Source organism: Ambystoma mexicanum, chromosome 12 (genome assembly GCF_040938575.1).
Source record: "Ambystoma mexicanum isolate Mex_15411 chromosome 12, UKY_AmexF1_1, whole genome shotgun sequence".
NCBI classification, from domain to species: domain Eukaryota; kingdom Metazoa; phylum Chordata; class Amphibia; order Caudata; family Ambystomatidae; genus Ambystoma; species Ambystoma mexicanum.
Window position 1 is genome coordinate 30017859 of NC_090936.1, and position 21210 is coordinate 30039068.

Here is a 21210-nt window from a genome sequence, read left to right on the forward strand (position 1 = left end):
ACAGACCCCATTCTACACAATGAATGGTCGACACCCTAGGACATCCTCTTTTGATCCACTTGACGAATTGGAAATGCCAGCAATCACTTCATTACATAAAACTATTACTCAGTCCCTTAAAGAAGCTACCGAAAACTTGAACCGAGCCAAGGAAATACAAAAGAAATATATGGACAGGCATAAAAGAGAGGCCCCGCAGTATCACGTTGGGGCTAAAGTATGTTTTTTAAAATTATTTTTTAACACACCAAACTTAACCAACATATAGGACATTTCCATATATTTGCTTCACGTCATTACTTTTACATGTTACACATCACAGTCCTCCCCCCCTCCCGCCCCCTTAACTCGAGCACCTACTTCAATACCTCAAAATTAGTTATTTAGGGTTGATCTCCCTCATTGTTCCCAAGCGTGTCATCTTCACTGAGTTCAGCGTGGGAGAGTCCCGACATCGTGGCCACCATTTGCCTCCACGCAATCAGGGGTCCCGCTTCCTCCTCCCCTCCCCTCCCCTACTGACTGCTTCGTACCATGCTGCCATCTCAGCCTGTGCCCACTTCAGGAGGTTGGTCCACCACACCTCTATTCTAGGTCTTTGGGCAGCTTTCCACCCCATAGTGATTCTCCGTTTGGCCAAGATGCAGGCTAGGTCTTTCAATTTACTAATGTGCTTTAGGTTGCGTGGTCTAGCAAAACCCCCAACATGCATGCCCATACTGAATCCACCTCCAGCTTAATCCTCTTTTGGGACAGACGTTGTTTAGCCTCCGTCCAGAATCTACCCACCTCCGGGCATGCCCAGAACATGTGAATCATCCCGGCATCCACCTCACCACACTTGGGGCATTTCTGTATCACTGAGCTTCCAAACCTGGCGATTTTGCTAGGGGTAATATATGCCCTGTGGGTGACATATAACTGGATCTGCTGTAGCCTAGCATTCCGGGACACCTTCTTATGATACCTCTGGGCCCTTTCCCATTGTCCATCTTGCATAGGTCCTCCCACCTCCTCTTCCCATCCCGCCTCAATTGGAGCAACTCCTTGCCCACCCTGGACATCAGTAATTTGTAAATTCGGGATATTTCATGCCCGCCCTCCGAGATATCGTACATCGTCTCAATGACTGTATCGGGTTGTTCCGCTAGTACTACCTCAGACCACCTTTCTCCCACTCGTTTGATAATTCTGGTATATGTAATGTATTGTCCTTTATGTACCCCGGTGTCCTCCATTATTTTCTGGAAGTCTAGTACCTCCCCCTCTTGCCATATATCTCCAAGGGTCACGAGGCCCATTGGTTCCCAGTATTTGCGGATCCCTTTTATCATTTGCGTGTCCTCACCACATAGCATCACAAGTGGCACCTGCAGGTAGCATGGGGTCGGGTTTCCCACTACTTGGCATGCTTTGCGCCATATTTTCCAACCTAGTTCCAGCAATCTCGCTCTTTCTTGCATCTCTGGTTTAGATAGCCATACCAGTTCTCTTAGAAAGAATGGGGCGGTATCCCTACTCAATAATCTGGATTCGTCCGTCTCTTCTTCGGACAACCATCTGGCCACATACTGAAGCTGTCCCGCCAGGTAGTATATCTCGAAATTCGGTAGGTTTATGCCCCCTTTATCATACGGGTTCTGCAACTTCCAAAGGGCCTCCCTGTTTCTGGAATTGTGCCATATGAAGCCCCTGCATACGCTGTGGAGTTTCGTAAAAAAGCGTTTGGGGAGCATGTATGGGATATTCGTGAAAAAGTGTAACAGCCTGGGCAGAACCACCATCTTGAGCAAAGCCACCGTTCCCACCACGGCCAGGGGGAGCTTCGCCCAAAACCCCATGCTGTTCCTGATGCCTTCCACTGCCCTCTCCCTGTTGTATTTATATTCATCCGCAGTCGTGTGGTATATATTGATCCCCAAGTATCGGAATGTTCTGGTCTGCCAGGGTATCGGCAAGATAGGTAGGTTCCCATGCAGGGCCCCCCTATATCTCCCCAGGGGGAACATGCTTGACTTCCTGGGGTTTACCAGAAAGGGTCGCATAACGTTCCATCACTTCCAGGACATACTGTAAGTTTTCTTCTGGAAAGCGCAGGTATAACAATATATCATCGGAGTACAATGATATCAGGTGCGGCCCCCCCTTCGTGTGGATCCCTATCTCTCCGTACTGTTGACTGAGACAGATCGCTAATGGTTCTAATGCAAGAATATATAGCATGGGGGAACAGGGACAGCCCTGTCTTGTGCCCCTGCTAAATTGCCATTTATCTGAGATTATCGCGCCCGTTTTGACCCTGGCTATTGGGGAGCTGTATACCATCTTAACCCACCTCAAATACCCTCTTCCCATCCCGTATTCTTTCAAGGCCACCAACGTCCACGGCCACCTCACAGAGTCAAAGGCTTTTATTGCGTCCAGCGAGACTATTGCCATTTCGCCGAGGTCACTCTCTGTCTGTTCTATGATGTGGTGGAGTCTCCTGTGGTTGTCATATATATTCCTGCCCGGGACGTAGCCTGTTTGATCAGGGTGTATGAGTTTTCTAATTACCCTTTTGAGTCTGTTAGCCAACACTGCTGTGAGGATTTTGCTATCTTGGTTTAACATAGATAGGGGTCTATATGACCCACAATCTGTGGTTGGCTTGCCAGGTTTTAGGAGCGGAATAATCACCGCCTCCCTCAGAGATTCCGGCAACCTTCCCCTCTGGAACGCTTCATTTAGCATGGCCAGCAGCGGGGGGAGTACTTCCTGCCTACACGTTTTGTAAAATTCACTAGGGAGCCCATCCAACCCCGGGGCTTTGCATGTGAGTAGGTGCAGAACCACCGTCTCTAGTTCCTCTATTGTAATTGAGGCCTCCAGGTTCTCCCGTTCTTCATCGTTTAATTTGGGTAATCCTTTATCTTCCAGTGTTTCCTGAGTCTCCTGACCTGCCTCCTCCCCTGTATTTTCATAGAGGCATTTGTAGAATCTAAGGAACCCCTCGTTTACTCCCTCTTGGGTGTTCCAGGTTTGACCTTCCCCCTTTATCTCTCTGACTACTGGTCTCGGTGTCTCATTTTTATATGCTAGCACCCTCCCTGGTTCGTCTCCCCATGCGTGTTGCCTTTCGATATATTTTTTATAGTTCAATTTACATAGCCTTTCCCAGTGCTCCTTGCTGGTTTATTGTAGTAAGTTCACCTGTTCGGCGTCCTCCTGTGAGGTGCCCCCCCCTCTGCATCATTTCTTCCAGTTTCTTCTCTGTCTCTTGTAGCTCTCGCTCTATGCCCCCTTGGAGCCCTCTGGATTTAGATATGGCTGCACCTCTTACTACCACTTTAAACGCCTCCCATAAGGTTTCTTTTGACTGCTCGCTCCCTGTGTTAGTGTCAAAGTACTCGATAATCTCCTCCCTTAAATCCTCTCGGAATACCGAGTCCTGCAGAGCCTCGGCTCTGAGCCTCCATGTCGGGATTCTTGCTCTGGGGGGCTAGTGTCTCCACTCCAAGACCAGGGGGGAGTGGTCTGATAATATTCTCGCCTTATATTCTGAGCCTATCATTTCCGCTACGAGTTCTGAGGCGACAAACATATAATCCAGTCTCGTATACATGTTATGTGGGGTGGCGTAGTGTGAATAGTGCCTATCATTCGGGTGTTGCTGTCTCCAGATAGCCTCTAGTCCAAAATCTCTCAGCAGGGCCTGTAATGCTTTTGGGGTAGGTGTGGGTTTATCTAGTTTCATATCTGACCTGTCCATTTTGGGGTATAGCCTACAGTTAAAAATCCCCTCTGCATATAATCTTGCCTCCCAAGAGGGGGCTGATTTTACCATATAGAGTCCTGAAGTAGGCCGCCGTGTCTTGGTTAGGAGCTTATGTATTTATAATACTCAATTCTTTGTTCTCCACCAGCCCTCGCATCAATATCATCCTCCCATCTGGTTCCACCGTGGCCTGAAGCATCAGGAATGGCGCATGAGGTGCCACCCAGGTAACCACCCCCCTGGGATAAGCAGAGTAAGTTGCTCCCATGGTGGTCCCTCTCCACTTTTTTTTCACCACCTCTAGTTTCTCTTTAGTAAGGTGGATTTCCTGTAGTAATGCTATGTCCACTTTCAGCCTTCTCTAGTACATCATTACTTGGTTCCTCTTCAGGTAACTGTTGAGGCCTCTCACGTTCCAAGTTACAATTCTAAGACTTCCCATTGCCATCCGTATTTTATCCACCCTCGCTCCCTCTTTGTTCATCCCTCCGATCTTCTTTGGCATGAATGTGGGCTTGTTCCCCATCTAATTTCAACATTAACTCCTCAACTAGACCCCCACCCCTTCTTCCCCAACTATGTTCACTGCACACGTTCCTACCCCTCCCTCCTCCCTACCTGTCCCAAACTGATGCCCAGCTCCATCCCTGGATCGCAGGTTCCCCCGCATTTGGTCCTATCTCAGAATGCTGAGATCAGGAACCTAGCAGGGTGTCACCGATCTACCGGTAACCTAACTAGTCTCTTCATGGGGGTGTGAGAGCTGGTTCCGTTAGGCTCCTACAGTTTCCACTATATTTCCGTGCTTGAAGAATCATATTCATGCAGCCCTTGTAACACCTGTCCCAACTGTCTTTGCCCTGTCTTATTCCAAGGCCCTCAGCTCCGGGAGCAGGCATCCAGACATTTGTTTAAACCTCAGCAGTCCCGGCTACGGGCTGTCTGGGTTCAGTCCTGGCGCCTTAGGCGCCAGGCTCATCATAGAAATCAGTCCTGGCGCCATAGGAACAGGCTCATAGACTTTACTTACCTGATGCAGACCATGCTGCAAAAGAGTCCAAGCCTACATGAGGCCTGGATGGGACTATTTTGTTACAGGAACTATTTTTTACTCGGGCGTGGCTCTAGGGAACTTCTTACCTGGAACTACTTTGGAGGCTATTTAAACCGCACCCGAGCAGCAGCACATGCTTCGCGTTATTCTGCATCCAGCAGCGTGACACTCACCGTGCCTGCAGCCAGCATCCAGTCTTCTGCCACGCCCGCGTGCCTGCAGCCAGCATCCAGTCTTCTGCCATGCCCGCCTCGAATCCGGAGCTCCTAGAATAAAGAAGAAGAAAAGGACAAGGTTAGAAAACAAACTTATTTCAAATTCCTCACCTAATTCCGGAACCATTTCATCTCCGGACCTGGAAAGTACATCAGTACTGCACGCGTCGCTTTGCCAGCTCCAGCACGGCGCCATATTCACCAGTTCTCACAGCATCTTTCGATCCGGCACTGTCTCCATCATTTCTTCACCGTAATCCGGCACCTAGGGGACACAAGAAAAAACAAGGTGAGCCAAGGGAATCAACAAATACAACCTCTTACCACCATAGACTTACCTGATTTACCACCGGCGGTATTATTCCATAACTCTCCACATTTTCATATGCCGCATCTGTAAAGAGGGAGAAAAACAACACGTTAACGCATGCAATAGTTACCGGACAGCGTTGGGTAACACAGACTCTTACCTGAATGCCAGCAGCAGCTACGAGACCTTCTTCTCACGAACTCAGTTGCAACTTAACGAAGGAAGGGGACAAGAGTGAACATCGGGCACATTGAACTCTTTGAACTTGATACTTACCAATCCCGCCAGGGACTTCAGAGTCAATACTTACCGGAACTCTCCCAACGTCTTCAAACCAGTGAAGTAACTGGTATCTACGCGCCCCTGCAAGACACGCAGGATGGAGAGCTCATCTTTTACGAACATAAGGTGAGGTTACTAAGGGGATATCGGAGGTGATTAGTGGGGGAGAGCGAGAACAGTTGGGAGGCCATCACTAAAACCCACAGGTGGTTAATCCCTGTCTCCACTTGCAGGAAAATACTTCTTCGGGTCCAGCAGACAAGACTAGGCGGGCCAGTCCAGACAGTCATCTCTGCACTACGCATCACGTTGAAGGAGACCGCAGCTGTCTGGGTCCGATCGACACCCCTGTGGGGTCCAGGTGAGCATAACACTTATATTCTAGTCCCAATGTCTGTGTCTGCAGCACTGTGAGTACCGCAGCCTCTGTTTTACTGATCTGCGCCATCTACCTTCTGGATACCCCATTCCGATGGGCAGCTCTGTGTGTCAAGCCACTCTGACGCATCCTCTGGAGTGTCGAAGAACAATGCTCTGTTTTTGTGGTACACCTTCAGTTTCGCCGAGTATATTAACATGTACTTGTAGCCTGCTTCATGCTATCTTCTTTTCACTGCACCATAGTTCATAGGACGTCTTTGTACCAACCGTGTGTAATCCGGGTATGCCGTAATGTTCGCCGATGCCCTTTGTATCGTTCCTCCCTTCTGGAAATGCTCTAGGATTTTTTTCCCTGTCTCGATAGTTCAGGATCTTGGCGATTATTGACCTCGGGGGGGCTCCTGGCGGTGGCCTCCTCGTCAAGGCCTTGTGCGCCGTTCCACCGCAAATCCTTGAGTCAGCACCCCTCCTGTTATTTCTTGCAGCAGCATTGTTTCAATATAATCTGTGGGGTTTGGTCCCTCTGCTCCTTCCGGCAATCCCACGATGCGTACGTTATTTCTCCGGGCGCGTCCTTCTGCTTCTTCTGGCCTGTTTTCCAAATTGCTCATGCGTTGTTCTAGGATGTGAATCTCCGATTTGTGAGACGCTCATGCAGTTGTATTCGGGCCACTTCCTTTTCCAATTCGCCTGTGCGTTCTGCTAGCGTTCTGACATCTTGTCTGAGGAGATTCACCTCTTCCTGCACTGCACCTACTTTAAGTTCCAGTGCCGCCTCAGTTCGACCATAGCCGATTCCAATTTAGTTTCCCACGCTAGTTTCAAGTCCGCAATTGCTTCCAGGATTTGCTGATCTTTGCTCGCCATATCGGTGCCCGTGGCGGGGGTCCTCTCCTTGCTCCTGGCCCCTCCTGCCATTAGCGGTGTTCTGGCGTATTCTTCCAGCGTGGGTTGTTTGCCCTTTGCCTGAGCCTGTTTGTTTGCCATCTCAATGTTGCCGTGCGTTTCTCTGCGGGCGCTCCGAAGTATAGTCTTTAGCTCCTCAGGGTTATTCTGTACTCAGCAATGGTACTTGAGGGGGGCTATAGTGGGGGTCCTCGTACTCTGTTAGTTTTGTGTCAAGAATGGGTTATGTCCTCCCACGTACTTGGCCGCTACTGTTTGTTATTGCCGTTGTTTCCCCCGGCTCCTGGTGGTTCATATCACTATCAGCGCGCCCAATGGCTCATGGGCATGTCTAGGTGTTACTATAGACCTAGCAATCCCCAACAGTGAGTGTCATTTGGCCGCTGGTGCTGCCTATATATGTAGGGTCCTCAATGGTGCTTTCCACTGGGTGTGCCTCGCGCATTCTACTTTCGTCACATAGGCTCAAGGATGCCATCTTTGTCCGGCTCCTTTGTTCTCCCCACTTGTCCGCTTGTTGTTAGATTCGGGCTCCAGCGGGTCCCCCAATCCAGGTTATACCCCAGGTTGTGCCTTTAACACATCTCGTATGCACCAGGCTGTTTTGCCAGAGGCCACCAGCTACCTTGTGTTTTAGACCGCCAGGTCTCCTGCCGGAGCCATCGACCTCAAGGGGAGCGGACACTGCTGCCTGTATGACTGTCCATCGTAAGGCTTCCGGTATTGTTCAGTCTTTTGCGTGGCCGACAGTGCTCCTATAGTTGGCCTGCAGTACAGCGTTGCCAGAGCCCACTGCGCCTCCCCTGCGGCAGCCTCTCGCGTGTGTGCTCACTGTTTGTTTGTTTTTCCCTTCGTTCTCCGCGCTTGCATCCAAGTATGCAGCGCAACAAAGTATCCACTGCAGTTCTCCTCAAGGCAGGGCCGCGTGTGCTTGCAAGCACTGTAGGACGTGCTTGCCATGCAGTCCGACGTGGACTCCCCAATTATGTGCCTATGGTCTAGTTCCGTTACTTAGTTAGGGCATGCTCCCATTCGGGCCGCTGCTACCTTGCCACACTCTCTGGCCACTACGACCCATGCAATATTGCTCCACAGCGGGTACTCCCCACCCACTGTGCCCGCAGTGGGGCTTCCCCGGCAGGGGTATTTCACGCCACTTCGTCTCACCGCACCACTCCTTTGTCCCCCTCACATGTCTGCCTTTCCATTGGGCTGCACACTTGCCGGCCGCGTTCTTTTGCATTCTGTGCAATGCGGGCGCTGGGGCCATGAATGTTCGGTCGGGTCTCTCCTCACTGCGTGTGCACTCTCATGCAACCTCTGAGGCCTCGGTGGGCAGCCGTCTCCCGCTGCAGGCGAGCCTCGGGAGCGGTTCGTTTAGGGGATCCCCTAATGTGTGTCGGGCTCTGCTCTCGCTCCTTCACGTTTGTGAGTTCTGGCTCCTCGAAGCCCGTGTCTGCGGCGCAGGGGTACCTGTGCGCTGCACTTCTCAGCAGTGTCTGCGCTTCGTTGTTGTCGCACTATCCTCGCCCAGTCGGATAGTTCCTTTGTTTGTGCGTCCCGTCTGCCATTTTGTGTCGCCCTTCTTAGGTATACGCAACCTCTGCAGTATGCATAACTCTGTCCCCGTACGTCTTGCGGGCTCCAGAAGTTCACCAGGTGAATGCGGGCATGTGATTTTTCAATGCTTATAGGCGTCCGTGTGTGCACTATTTGCAAGGATCATTGCAGGATCTTGGGAGCTCCTCTGGAACATGTCTCCTCACATGGCTCTCGTAGACACGCCCATCAGGGATAAAGTATGGTTGGCCTCCAAAAACATTCCATTAAAAGGACCCCGGGCCTTACGTCCAAGATACCTCGGACCTTATCCCATCAAAGCCATTATTAACCCTGCTGCCATGAAATTAGATTTACAGCCAACATGCAAATCCATCCGGTTTTTCACATTTCTCTTCTAAAACCGATGAAACCTGATACTCTGATTTCAACACTACCTGAACCAGAGATCATCGCAGGTGACCCAGAATATGAGGTCAGGAGTATTCTGGACTCCAAGAAAATGCGATCAAAACTATACTACTTGATCGATTTGGAGGGCTACGGGCTCCAAGACCGCACTTGGGAACCAGTTGCATTTATCCATGCTCTGCGACTAATCAAACAATTTCACCGAGACAATCCCACCAAACCAGGACCAGGAGGAAGAACACCCGTGAGACGGGCCTTGAGGGGGGGGTGCTGTCATGGCCACTGGTCAAGGGCCCTTACCTTTATGCCCTACAGGGTCCAAACGGACACAGTCCTGGTGCCTTTGGCGCCAGGCTCATTTGAAAGTGTGCTCTGCACACAGTGTGCCTAAGGCACGTGCATCCAGGCCGGCCGTGGCCATACAAAAGCATTGGAAGCACGTGCAGAAGTCTGAGGGAGTGGTAAGGTGGGGCCACAAGGCGGGGCTTAAGGGGAGTGGCTGGGGCCAGGCTATATTAACCAGCCCCACCTGCATGCTGGCGCTTCGCGTTAGTCTGCTGTGTGCAGCGTAACGCTTACCGCCGTCTACAGCTTCTTACCTGTTTCCATCTCTGCACGCTACTCTTCCGTCTCTGGCACTCCATCTTCAGCACGCATCTTACCTGAGTCCAGCCACGCCATCGCTTGAAGCGTAGCTAAGCCGATATCCACTCTGCAGCTATAGCGTGCATCTTACCTGAGTGCAGCCACGCCATCGCTCGAAGCGCAGCTAACCTGATCTCCACTCTGCAGCTACAGTGCACATCTTACCTCCTCAGCCACGCCATCGCTCGAAGCGCTGCTACCTGATTCCCACTCTGCAGCTTCCACATGCATTTTACCTGTCTCTGCAAATCCAACGCCTGCTGCGCCTCGCATCCTTACCTGTTCCGAACGCCCAACAGCACGGGAGACATCTTCAGGCTCAGCATCCTCAACGATCCATCCATCTGGCAGTGGACAGGCCCTCGGATAACCGCTCGCCATCAAGCGCTGTCATGCCGGATCTGCAAGGGAGAAAGAACGCACAAGGTTAGCAACTGCATAAACTTTTAACGCTTGGCCGCGCAATATGCAAACCTTGCGCACAATCCGGAAACCCAACTTACCTTCTAGTGGGGTATTCCAAAATCCCCTCTGGCACCGTTTGAACTTGCTTCCGTCACCGCGACTCTGTGTGGCCATCTTCACATCTGTAGGGGAGAGAAAGGACATTACAACATTACGGACAATAATCATTGGGAAAAAGTCAATACAAAAGGACATGGACAATAATCACTGCTACAAAAACTTACCTTCAAGGCGGATTGGTCAAAGCCAGACTGGGCTACCACGCACACGGACCAGTGACGCAACTTGGTCCATCAACAACCCCCCCTGCTGAGAGAAAGCAGGACGGAGAGCTCATCCTTACAAAACAACAGGTGAGATCATATGGGGAAATGCACGCTCGTCTCACTCTGGAACAAAGGGTTCGAGGGGGATCGCAATTCAACCGCAGCATTTTCATGGCCTCTTACCTTCTCCCAAGGGTATTGCCAGCCACCAGAGCAGTCCACACTATCGCAGCTAGGGGTGAAGCCTGAACCAGAGGAGTCCAGTCCAGGGAGGGCTCCAACCGTGCCCCAACGCCCCAGTAGAGACTAGGTGAGCGTAACAAGAAGTTAGATTTGTGGACCACTAAGTACTTGCTACTAGTCCCAGCGTGGTAGCTCCTGGTCACTGGTTAATGCAAGATACCCAGGAGCTGCTTTTAGCACCTGCTTATCCAATCTTAATTTTGCTCCCGGTGCCTTACATGGAAAACACAGCAAAGTTGCCCCCTACAGAAAGCAAAGCAATGTTGTCCTGTACAGAAAGGATAACAATTTTACCCTGTACAGGAAGCATAACAATGTTGCCCTGCACAGAAAGCATAAAAAATGTTGCCCTGCACAGAAAGCATAACAACGCTGCTCTGTATGATATGATATGTTATTTATAATGCGCTTAATACCCAGAGGTTTCTAAGCGCGCGTACCCGGGGATCGAACCTGTGTCACTCCATGTCGTCTTGTTTCCAAGGCGAACGCGTTGCCGCTGAGCTATCCTCCCGAGACTACAGAACAAATAACAATGTTGCCCTGTACAGCAAGCAAAACAACATTGCCCTGTAAAGAAAGCACACCAAAAGTGCCCTGTACAGAAAGCAAAACAATGTTGTCCTTTACAGAAATCATAGGTGTTGCCTTCTATAAAAAGAATAATGTTGCCCTGTACAGAAAGCATAACGATGTTGCCCTGTACAGAAAGCACAACGTTGCCCTGTACAGTAAGCACAACGTTGCCCTGTATAGATAATATAACAATGTTACCCTGTTGTAAGGAACTCATGGTGGCAGCAAGTAAGACAGACCCAAGTGATCATAGTTCAAGGGTGTTTATTAAACATTGAATGCGGTATGTAGGTTGGAAAAACACCTATTCTAAACCTAAAATCTAAGATCGGAGCAAGCGTCGACCATCAAATGAAAAATAAGGCACTCCTAGTGGCGTTGTGTCAAATAAAAGGGCCTATACTAAGAAACCTATTACCAAACCTTACAACTAATGCAAAACAAGGGTGTGGGATAGTTCTCAAGAAAATAGTGTTCTCAAATAATATGTCAGGATGCGTTAGCCTGGGTCTCCCTTCCCCACGTTTTGAGCACGGTGTAAGGTGAGATTGTGGAGTGCAGCACACTCTCGAGTTTTCCCAGCACGAGATGACAGTACAACTTTCAGCTATCAGGGCCGTATATGGCCAAGCCTCATTTCACTTTGACAGTCTCTTTCCTTCGAAGGCCTTACATGTTCAAAATAATAAAACAAAAGTTCCTTCAACCAATTGAAAGGTTGTTAGGGTGATGATGGTTCACTCCTGGGTCCCCCTCTTCTGGGCGCCGACCCCTCACGTATCATATTCCACAAGTGATATAACAGTTCCTTTATCAATCAACTTTGGGTGATAGCTTCACCCCTGGATCTCCCTCAGTCGGGCTCAGACCCCTCTTCTCTTTAGGTTCTTGGGTGATGACTTCACCCCTGGAGCTCCCTCAGTCAGGCTCAGACCCCTCTTCTCTTTTGTGGGATTTCTACTCCCTTAGTTTTTCAATGTCTTTTCAAACAGTTGATAGTGGACATCCCTCGGCCGGGTTCAAGTCTGTCAACACACTGTTTCTCTGAACCTTAGACTTTGCCCCTTCTCACTGACATCCCTCGGGTACACTCTTGCCATTTCTTTTATACAGTTCAATGTTGGTGGGATTTGCTTCCCTTGTTTCCTTTCCCACAGTTTGTACCTGAAAGTCTTTCGATTGTGCGTGGATTTTGCTTGACCCTCAGTATGATTACTTTGACCTATTTCGGTGGCCCTCCTATGACCTTCTGGTATTTGTAGTTTCGCTCAGATGGGGAACAACCAGAGTCTTTGGAGTTAACACACACATGGTGCCGATTTCCCTCTGTAGCTGGTCTCCCCTTTAATACTTTTCACAGTTCTTTCATTTTGGTTCACACTTGCCACTTTGCGAGTCTCATTCAACACAGCCCAGTTTTTATCGGCTCTCCCCTCGACCCACTGGCTGTGATAAACCGTGTGGCTTTCGGCTTCTCTGAGGTCAAGGCCGGTACCACGGTTGTGGGAGCTTCCCTCGCTGCAGCTTAAAGGCGTAGGCTTGCCCTCTGTACTGTTGACAGCTGCTGCAAGACATGTGCTATTGTTCGCGGTCTTAGGTTCTCTTCAATGAAGGTTCTGTGGGCCTGGGATGAAAAGGGCAAGGTCATTTCTCTCCTCGCCACCCTCTCGATTCCTGCTGCCATTCTCCTTCTCTTGAACTACCGCGCCTGATTAGCCATCTCGTCGTGCTGTCTGCCGTGCTCGTACTGTGGTCTTGGGTCCCACCTTTTATCCCTGTGTATGTGATTTAAGTCAATTGCCTGACTTTGCCTGTCCCTTGTCGGCATATGTCCGGTAAACCGTTTTATTACAAGTCTGTTGTGCAAAGGTGTTCGTATCAGAAGGGGGGGTGATTTCAAGTATCCTACGGGGTATAGAGAGGAAGAGGTGTTGTATGGGATTATAGTTCTCTTGCTAGGGATTTGGGTAAATTCGGAAGGGTGAGATTTGTGGGGTGTGTGGAACAAACTGGAATGACCAGGATTATTAAAACAGGGAGGTTTGTGGGATCTGTAGTTTTTTGACTGAGCAGGTTGGGATTGCAGGAAATGATAATCAGAGGGACGGGATTGGTAGGGTTTTGTTAAGGTGGATTTGGTATTCAGGAAAGAATAACCAGAGGGTCGAAGAGCAGAGTGATTGGGAGTATTCATATAGGATCCAGGAAAAGCAGGATTCTGGGAGTTGTGGTTCTTAACAAGTTTACCAGATGCGAATCGGTTGTTGGCTTTACCTTTGGGTAAGGGAGATTCAACAAGTGGAGGAGATGATGATCGGGAATAGCTTATAAAAGCGTCAAAGACTTTATTCCCCTCACCATCCTCTCTGTGATGGTACTACGTCTCACCAGGGGTATTCCCTTGAGCATAACCCCAGGTTCTCCTACCCAGGTGATCCTCCCCAACTGGTCCAACCCCAGGAACTGGATCCAACAGCGATGACCGTGTCCTGGTCACCTGAATGAGGGATTCTCGAGGTTTGTTGGGGAGAAGGTTTCTCACACTGTACAGAAAGCATAACAAGTGCTCCTGTACAGAAAGCATAGCAAAGTTGCCCTGTACAGAAAGCAAAACAACATTGTCCTGTACAGAATGCATAACAATGTTGCCCTGGAAAGAAAGCAGGACGGAAAGCATAACATTACCCTGTACAGAAAGAATTACAACATTACTGTCTACAAAAAGCAAAACAATATTGCCCTGTACAGAAAGCATGGTAACGTAACCCTGTACTGAAAGCATAACTCATAGTTACATTGTCCTGTACAGAAAGCATAACAATGTTTCCCTGTATAGAAAACATAGCTACATTGTTCTGTACAGAAAGCATCTGGAGACCCATTGAACTCTTGCTTATCCCAAAAACATGTGCATTTGCGTAATGAGTACTGTAAAGCCTTCTGTCAATACAAGTTTACAATATGTATCCGTTAAGCTACTAGCCAGGCGCACAAGTTACTCGCCCTTCAGTTCTCCATATACACATTGGACACCATTTCTTACTTACCAAGAGTCAATTATCACCAGAAAGTGGCAAGTGCAAATGTTCAAGCATGATAAATATTGAGTGTGACAACGTAGACCTTTTGTTGTGACCCTACACTTTTGATTTCGGCTTCCTTTACCACATTTTCTCTGTTGGAAATCTTGCTGATTCCGGCCTGCGCTCTGTGATTCACTCGAGTCTCCTTTGCCGGGTGCAGCATCCTGTCCTTATCAGACTCGACCTAGCCTATTGAGTTAATCTTTTTTAACTCTTGTGGTTTAACCCTCCAAAATGATGTTTGGTGCTCACCAAAGGTGGAAAAAGCCATGCTCTAGTCAAATCCTGTGCAGCTCACTGTACAGTAGTAGTATTTGCTATTTTGTTAACAGTAACCGGTTCCTTATAGGGAGGTTTTTCTACAATGTTGGCACTTTGTCGCTTTTTAGCTTTGCCTTTTAATGTTCTTCCCGTGCCAATAGAGGCCAACAGTTGCCTTTCGGGGGATAACACATTCCAGACATTCCCGGCAACATGTTTTGTTTACGTCACTGTGTCCATCCGCTCAAATGAGTTCAAGGAGTACAGCACAGGACAGTATGAGCACATGGAATTCATTTTGATCACATTTTTATAGCGATTTGATTAGCTTACTATAGGCAGTGCTACCTGCAGCAGACCGCTGGTGTAGTGCTTCAAAAGGGATGACTGTCCAGTGTTTGCTTGTTTATGATGCATGGAGACCCAGTCTGGGTTTGGTCATGAGGAGTCCTGTGACCTTTTAGCCCAGAAATACATAAACTCCTGTGCCGTGAGGGGTGATGGCAGCAGCATGAAAGCACCCGTTCAATTGTTGCAGTGGATGATCTGCAGTTCAGGGTTGCCTCTTTTCCTGATACTTCTTTTAGTGATGCTTCCTATTTCTAGTACATCTTTCCCCTAACTCTTCTCTGGTGCTCTATTCTCCATTGCTTCTTTCAGAATGCTTCCTTGTACTCCGTTCCGTCCCTAGTGTTCTGTGCCACATTTAGTCTTTCCTTGTTTCCCAACTTTGTCTCAGTGACTGGACTCCAATAGCTTCCTTGTGCAGATTATGACTCTTGAAACTTAACCATTCGTTTTACATTTCTGTTTTAGATAATACACATGTTGCTAGTAGATTTATGCACTATCAAAAGAAGTATTAGTTGTTCTTGTCCTTCTTTGCATGGTTTCTTGGTAGCCAATGTTTATATACTTTATTTGATTTACAGAAGTGTGGGAACCCCTCTACCAAGAATGAACATGGCTCAAATAACCTGTTCTATGTGATGTATCCCGCTCAGGAGGGTCTACAACCACAATGTAGGTCACTGCACCCTTCACAGAGGAGGGGTGCATCCCTCTTTGGTCCCACCCAAAAGGGCAACCCAGCACCTAAATGCTAGGCAATTCACCTCTGAACAAGAGTACTGTCTGTAGTGTAAGGAAGGCATGGTATAAACAGTAAGACTGACACACGTGACCACAGTTCAAGGGTGTTTATTGAACTTTCTCAAGGGTGTGATAAACACCTATCTAAACCTAAATCTACAGATGGGAGCAAGCTACAACCATCAAATAATAATAATGCAGTCCTAGTGGCGTCTTGTTAAAATAAAAGGGCCTATACTAAAAAAAAAAAACTATTGCCAATCCTTACCGCTAATTTACAAATAGTGTGGGGTAATGTTCATGAAAAAGAAAGACGTGTTCACAAAATGATATGTCAGGATGTTCGGGTCGTTGGCCTCCCTTCCCCACGTTTTCAGCACGGGGCAAGGTGGTTCACTCGAGCAAAGCACACACTCTGGCTTCTTCGGCACAAGGATACAGTTCTACTTCCAGCAACAGGGCCTTCTTTGCCCAAATCTCTTTTCTCATTAAAGTCTCTTGATTCAGAGGGCCTGATGTACAAAAAAAAGATGGTGCTTCACCCTGAATCCCCCTCAGCCGTGCTCAGATCCCTGTTATTTTACGATCGTTGCTGCAGATCCCCCTCTTCCGGGCTCAGATCCTACTTTTTAATCAAAGTTTAGAGAATCTTTGTTTTCACAGGTGACTCAGGGTTCACCCCGGATTCCCCTCAGCCAGGCTCAAATCTGTCCCCTTTTCCAATTAGTCTCCCTCAGCCGGGCTCGGACCAATTGTAGTTCACCTTGGTTTATCGAAGACTTTCGAATGTGCACAGGGTTTAGCTTGACCCGTTGCAGGACCACTTTGATACAAACACGTTTTATAATACAGTCGCCATTCAGTTGGATACCTAACAGAGACCTTAGAATGAGCACCCATGTGGCGCCGGACCACTCTGTATATGGTACCTTGCTTGGCCTCCCCAAAGTTCATTCACTCCTTTTGGTTTTCCAATGATATTTGCGTCGCTCATCACATGCGTTTCACACACTGTCCTCTTTGGATTTCTTCATACAATGTTGCCGCTTGCAACTTTGGTTCAAACACAGGCTGGTTTGATATCAGTCTCTCCAACTCACTGGATGTGGTGTCTTTACTGGCGCTGTTTTTTTGTAGGAGCCAATGACGGTACCACAGCAGCAATCGTTCCTTCCTGCCTTGGTTATAGACAAGGGAGAGCCCGGGTACCTTTGATGCCCAGTATAGGTTTGTTCAGTTTTAGTTCCCGTTCTTAGGCTTCTTACTCTCCAAGGTTTGTGAAAGTAACGGTTTTTAATGGTCAAGGGCACTTCCCTCCTTGCAACCCTCTCTGGTCTCAACGTCTTTCTCCTTGTATTAAACTGCCATTTTAGAACTGCTGTTTCCTTGTGTGCTTTTCCTCACACAGACTGTGCTTTCGTGCTCTGTCTTTTATCCGTGTGGGGAAGTGTGATGGGAGTCGGGTGTGTGTAATGATCAGTGATTGCCTGACCTTGCCTGACCATTGTATTGGGTCATGTCCGGTATACAGCTCTGGTGTAAATCCATTGTCTCTCACAGTGAACGGTCTGTGAAAAAGTATTTGTGTCGGGAAATGGGGGGGGTGTTGACTTCTTAGGTATCCTACCTCGTAGGATGGGGAACAGGTGTTACAGGGAGGGGGATCCCGCATCTCACCATCTGGTGCCTCACTTCCACTTCCCGAAGGCCCATCATCCAGGTGATCCTCCCACACTGGTCCACCCATAGGAACTGGAGCCAAAAACGATGGCTGTGTCCTGGCCACCTGAATGACAGATCCCTGAGGATTAGTGGGTGAGACACCTTCAGGTTTCTCACAGTAGCCTCAGGCACGTGTTTCAGCCTTGTTGGCCCTCATCTCTGAGTTGAAGCTGAACATCTCTAAGGAATTGTTAGCAAGGGGTCCACGTCTGGATTACCCTTAGTTACTTAGGGTAAAACCCCAGGTTTTGTCAAATTTAAAGAAATGTGGGAACCCCTATATGGAGAACAGACATGGTACAAATAACATTTTCTATGGGATGTATGCCACTCGGCAGGGTCTACGACCACTTTTTAGCTTTGCAATTAACATCTGAAAAATCAGGACTGGTTGTGAGACATGCATTCCCTCTGAAATCTTCATTGACTGACATAGAACAGAGAAAATAAGTGTACGTTTACACACTGTTTGTTTGTTATGCCTGACTGAACATTTAGTCACACAAATGAAACGGCAGTGTCCCATGCCTCAAATCTTCTTACCAATGCTCACCCCTCTAAAGTGTTATCCATCCTCATCATTCTAGACCCATCAACAGCCTTTGGTATTGTTGACCAACCTTCTCTCCGTCTTCACCTAGCAAACCCCTGCATCAAAGAATTGGCACTTTTGTGAATTGCTTCATGTTTTCCCAGCTGTTTCACACTTTACTGGAGTCCAGCGCTAGTTCCCTCGGGTTCATCCTCGACCCAGTTCATCCTGGACTTCATTTGGCTTCTTCTATCACCTATTTGCTGACAACGCCCACGTCTTCTTCTTTCTCCATCTTTAACCTCCAACTTCTCCCCTTGTATCTCTGTGTTGTGGGTATGCACCACTGGAAGGCTCTTCTTCATTGCCTTATGCTCCGTTCCTCCAGTAGTCATCAACCCAGCGGAACACACCCATGCCACCTTTCTTACTCCCTCTCGTTTCCTCCCATGGCGGCCTTTCGTTATCTCTGAAGGCCTGCATCCTTGGGGTTGTCTTTAATAGTGACCTAAACCTCAAATATACTTAACATCCTCTCTTACAGTGGCTAGATTAACACTTCTTTCCATCTGCAAAATCCCTCCTCACTTACCACTTATTTCCTTTCCCCACATGCTGTAATTCCTGCCCTGCTTCTTTCCCATGTTGGCCCAATAACCCCCTTTACATGCATCACCGATCAGTCTTTACATTTCTTCTATTGTCTTTTAATCTATTCATGGCCTCACTCTCATATCTGTTTAATTTATTCTATTACTTCCCATCTGACACTCTTTGTTCCAAGCTCTGCTCAGTATTGATATCCCCACTTCCTGTGACACCTCTCGCTTTGGTTCCTTTACTCTCCTTGACCCTCATTTCTGGAATCCCTCTCACCAATATCAAAAGTATTGCCACTATCCCGGTTTTAAAATCTGCCTTGAGACTTGTTGCCTCTCTCTGGAGGGAGAACCAGACTAACTCACCCCTCCTCCCATGCCCGCACATCTCCAATCTCCTCAAATGTCATCATTATTTATTGTACTTTGTATGTTGGTCTGATGATATTGTGCTGTTCACAGTATTTCTCCTCAGTTATTTCCTCCTCCTCTGTGTGGATCGTTAACTCCCCAACTGCACTGTTTTGTAGTAACGCCTTAACTTCTTGTTTTCTGGTACTAACCTTGTTTTATTTACCAGTGTGTTTCTTTTTCTGGCTTTCTAAGGTTCCTCAAAGCATAGACCAATCAGATGATGAAGGATTTCAGTCTGCATCTAATCTGACTCCTGATTCCCAGTCTGAACCCAGTGTGACTCCAGATATTGATCTATGGGATGCTTTGCTTACCTACGCGCCCAGCAAACTGCGGTGCTGGGAGAGAATTGGTTGGTATGTTGCTTCCTTGTAAATTCAGCAGTGCTCTAGGGTTTCTTAAGAATGGATCAGGATAATGGTTCAGCTTCACATCAGTGACCTTAATTCCCGGATAGGTAAATGTGTGTGTATCTCCCTAGTAGATGCAGTGGGGGTAGCCATTTCCTATCCCATCCCTCCAAAAGAATATTACCCCCACCCTTTTTTTGTACAAGTTTTTAAAAGCCACTTGCATAAAATCTTCTGTTTTAATTGCGGTATTTTTTTTTTTTTTTAATGTATTTTATTCTCGTACTGTACAGTCAACATAGTTAACTTTTAATATACCATCTACCCAAATCTAAAATGTAGTATAAAATATTAAAATACATCTTAATATAATTATAATTGTTCTTTTAGAATGTGCTTAATATCAGCGAGTGGTTTTTAAGCGCGGGATCGGGATTCAAACCTGTGTTTCGCTGCGCTGTCTTGCTTCCAAGACAAACATGTTGCCCCTGAGCGATCCTTCCTCACCAAACATGATAGATTCAGCTTAACAATACATAGGGCCTCATTACGAGTGCAGCGGTAAGGGGTTAACGGCGCCGGTAAGGATCCCGGTGCCGTAACTCCTTACCGCTGCATTAGGAGGACCCTTAGCGGGTGCCGCTAAGGACAGCTGGTTTTACCAGCCGCCCTTAGCGGGAGCCGCTAAGGGACCAGGGAGCTAATAACGGGCCTGTTATTAACAGGCCCGTTATTAGCTCCCTCCCCATTCCTATTGAGCCCTATGGGGGCTCGAATGGGAATGGGGATGGGTATTTTGAATGGGGACTTACCGGGTCCTCCAAGGTTGGAATGACCCGGTAAGTCCCCATTCAAGGAACCTGGATGCGAGTTTGGAGGCAGCCATGGCGCTAATAGCACCTTGGCTACCTCTAAACTCGTAATGACCTCCATAGTCTCTACGTTTTACAGTGCTTCAAAATCTGCAAGAGAACACTAATGTATGACAACCTCAAAGTGTTCTCATGACAAAATGTACAATATAAACACAATTTTCCTCCACAACATGATAAAGAAGATAATACACCCTTCATGATTTCCATGCATGTACATGGACCACAGAGCCGCACCCGGCAATGTTCCTTCTATACCAGCTGATCTTAAAGCTAACAATAGTTCCAAAAGAGCAGGGCATGCAGTCAATAGATGTTTGACAGACTCTAATTGTGTTTCACCACACAAATGACATTTTCTAGTGTCCCTCATTAACTTCAGCCAGACTCCACAATCTCTAGCATCTTCACCAAGTTCTCTCACTCCTTACTGGATGTACTCCACGAACGCTGTAGAATTGCTTTTAGTGGCTAAATCAATAAGTGGCTGTTCTAAACATTGGCCTATTGATAACGTCTTCATAGCTTTCTTATAACTATTGTTTTGTGATCTCAAGACGTTTTAAGAAGCCAAAGCAAGCCATCTGTGGGCAATGGATTTAATTCTGACAATGCAACTCACGGGCATATGACTAGCTTCAGTCAATAGTGCTTTATATGGACACATGGAGGTTCCAGATGAATTTACCAACTTCCAGTACAAATTCATACAAATTAATGGAATTAAACTTGGAATGGTACCATTTCAGTAGATATACACAACGGCAATCTATTAAATCATTTATTCTATTTTGTTAGTTTCATATAGAATCTTCATTCTGCTCTATATAAAATAATTGGTACGATTTTCCACTGATACAACTGTAGTAAAACGCCAACCGAATATCTGATATCTGTGAAGCTTTTAGGTTTACTTGTTTGAAGTGCCTTTTACCATAAAGTTTATTATCTAAATATATACCCACATATTTATACTCAGAAACAACTTTGATTGCCTCCTCGTTCTTATATCAACATGCCTTTATCTTCTTTTTGCATGGCGGAGTAAATACCCATGACCTTTGTTTTAACGGTATTCACTACCAAGGAGTTAAAATCAGTATACTCTTTCAACTTATTCACGGAAGACCGCTATCCACTAGGCGTCAAGTCTAATAAAGCATGTGCATCAAGGAGTGCCTCAACAAGTGCAGTTAGGCACCCCGCTCTGACCT

General features: G+C 47.5%; 1 protein-coding gene across 1 annotated transcript in view; it reads left to right on the plus strand.

Moving 5' to 3' along the window:
- The window catches only part of TUBGCP6 (tubulin gamma complex component 6), a 728796-nt gene that overhangs the window by 60228 nt on the left and 647358 nt on the right, over window positions 1-21210 (plus strand). The window contains exon 3 of the mRNA XM_069627853.1: window positions 18967-19130. Within this exon, the coding sequence (XP_069483954.1) occupies window positions 18967-19130 (164 nt within the window). The remainder of the gene's footprint in view (window positions 1-18966; window positions 19131-21210) is intronic.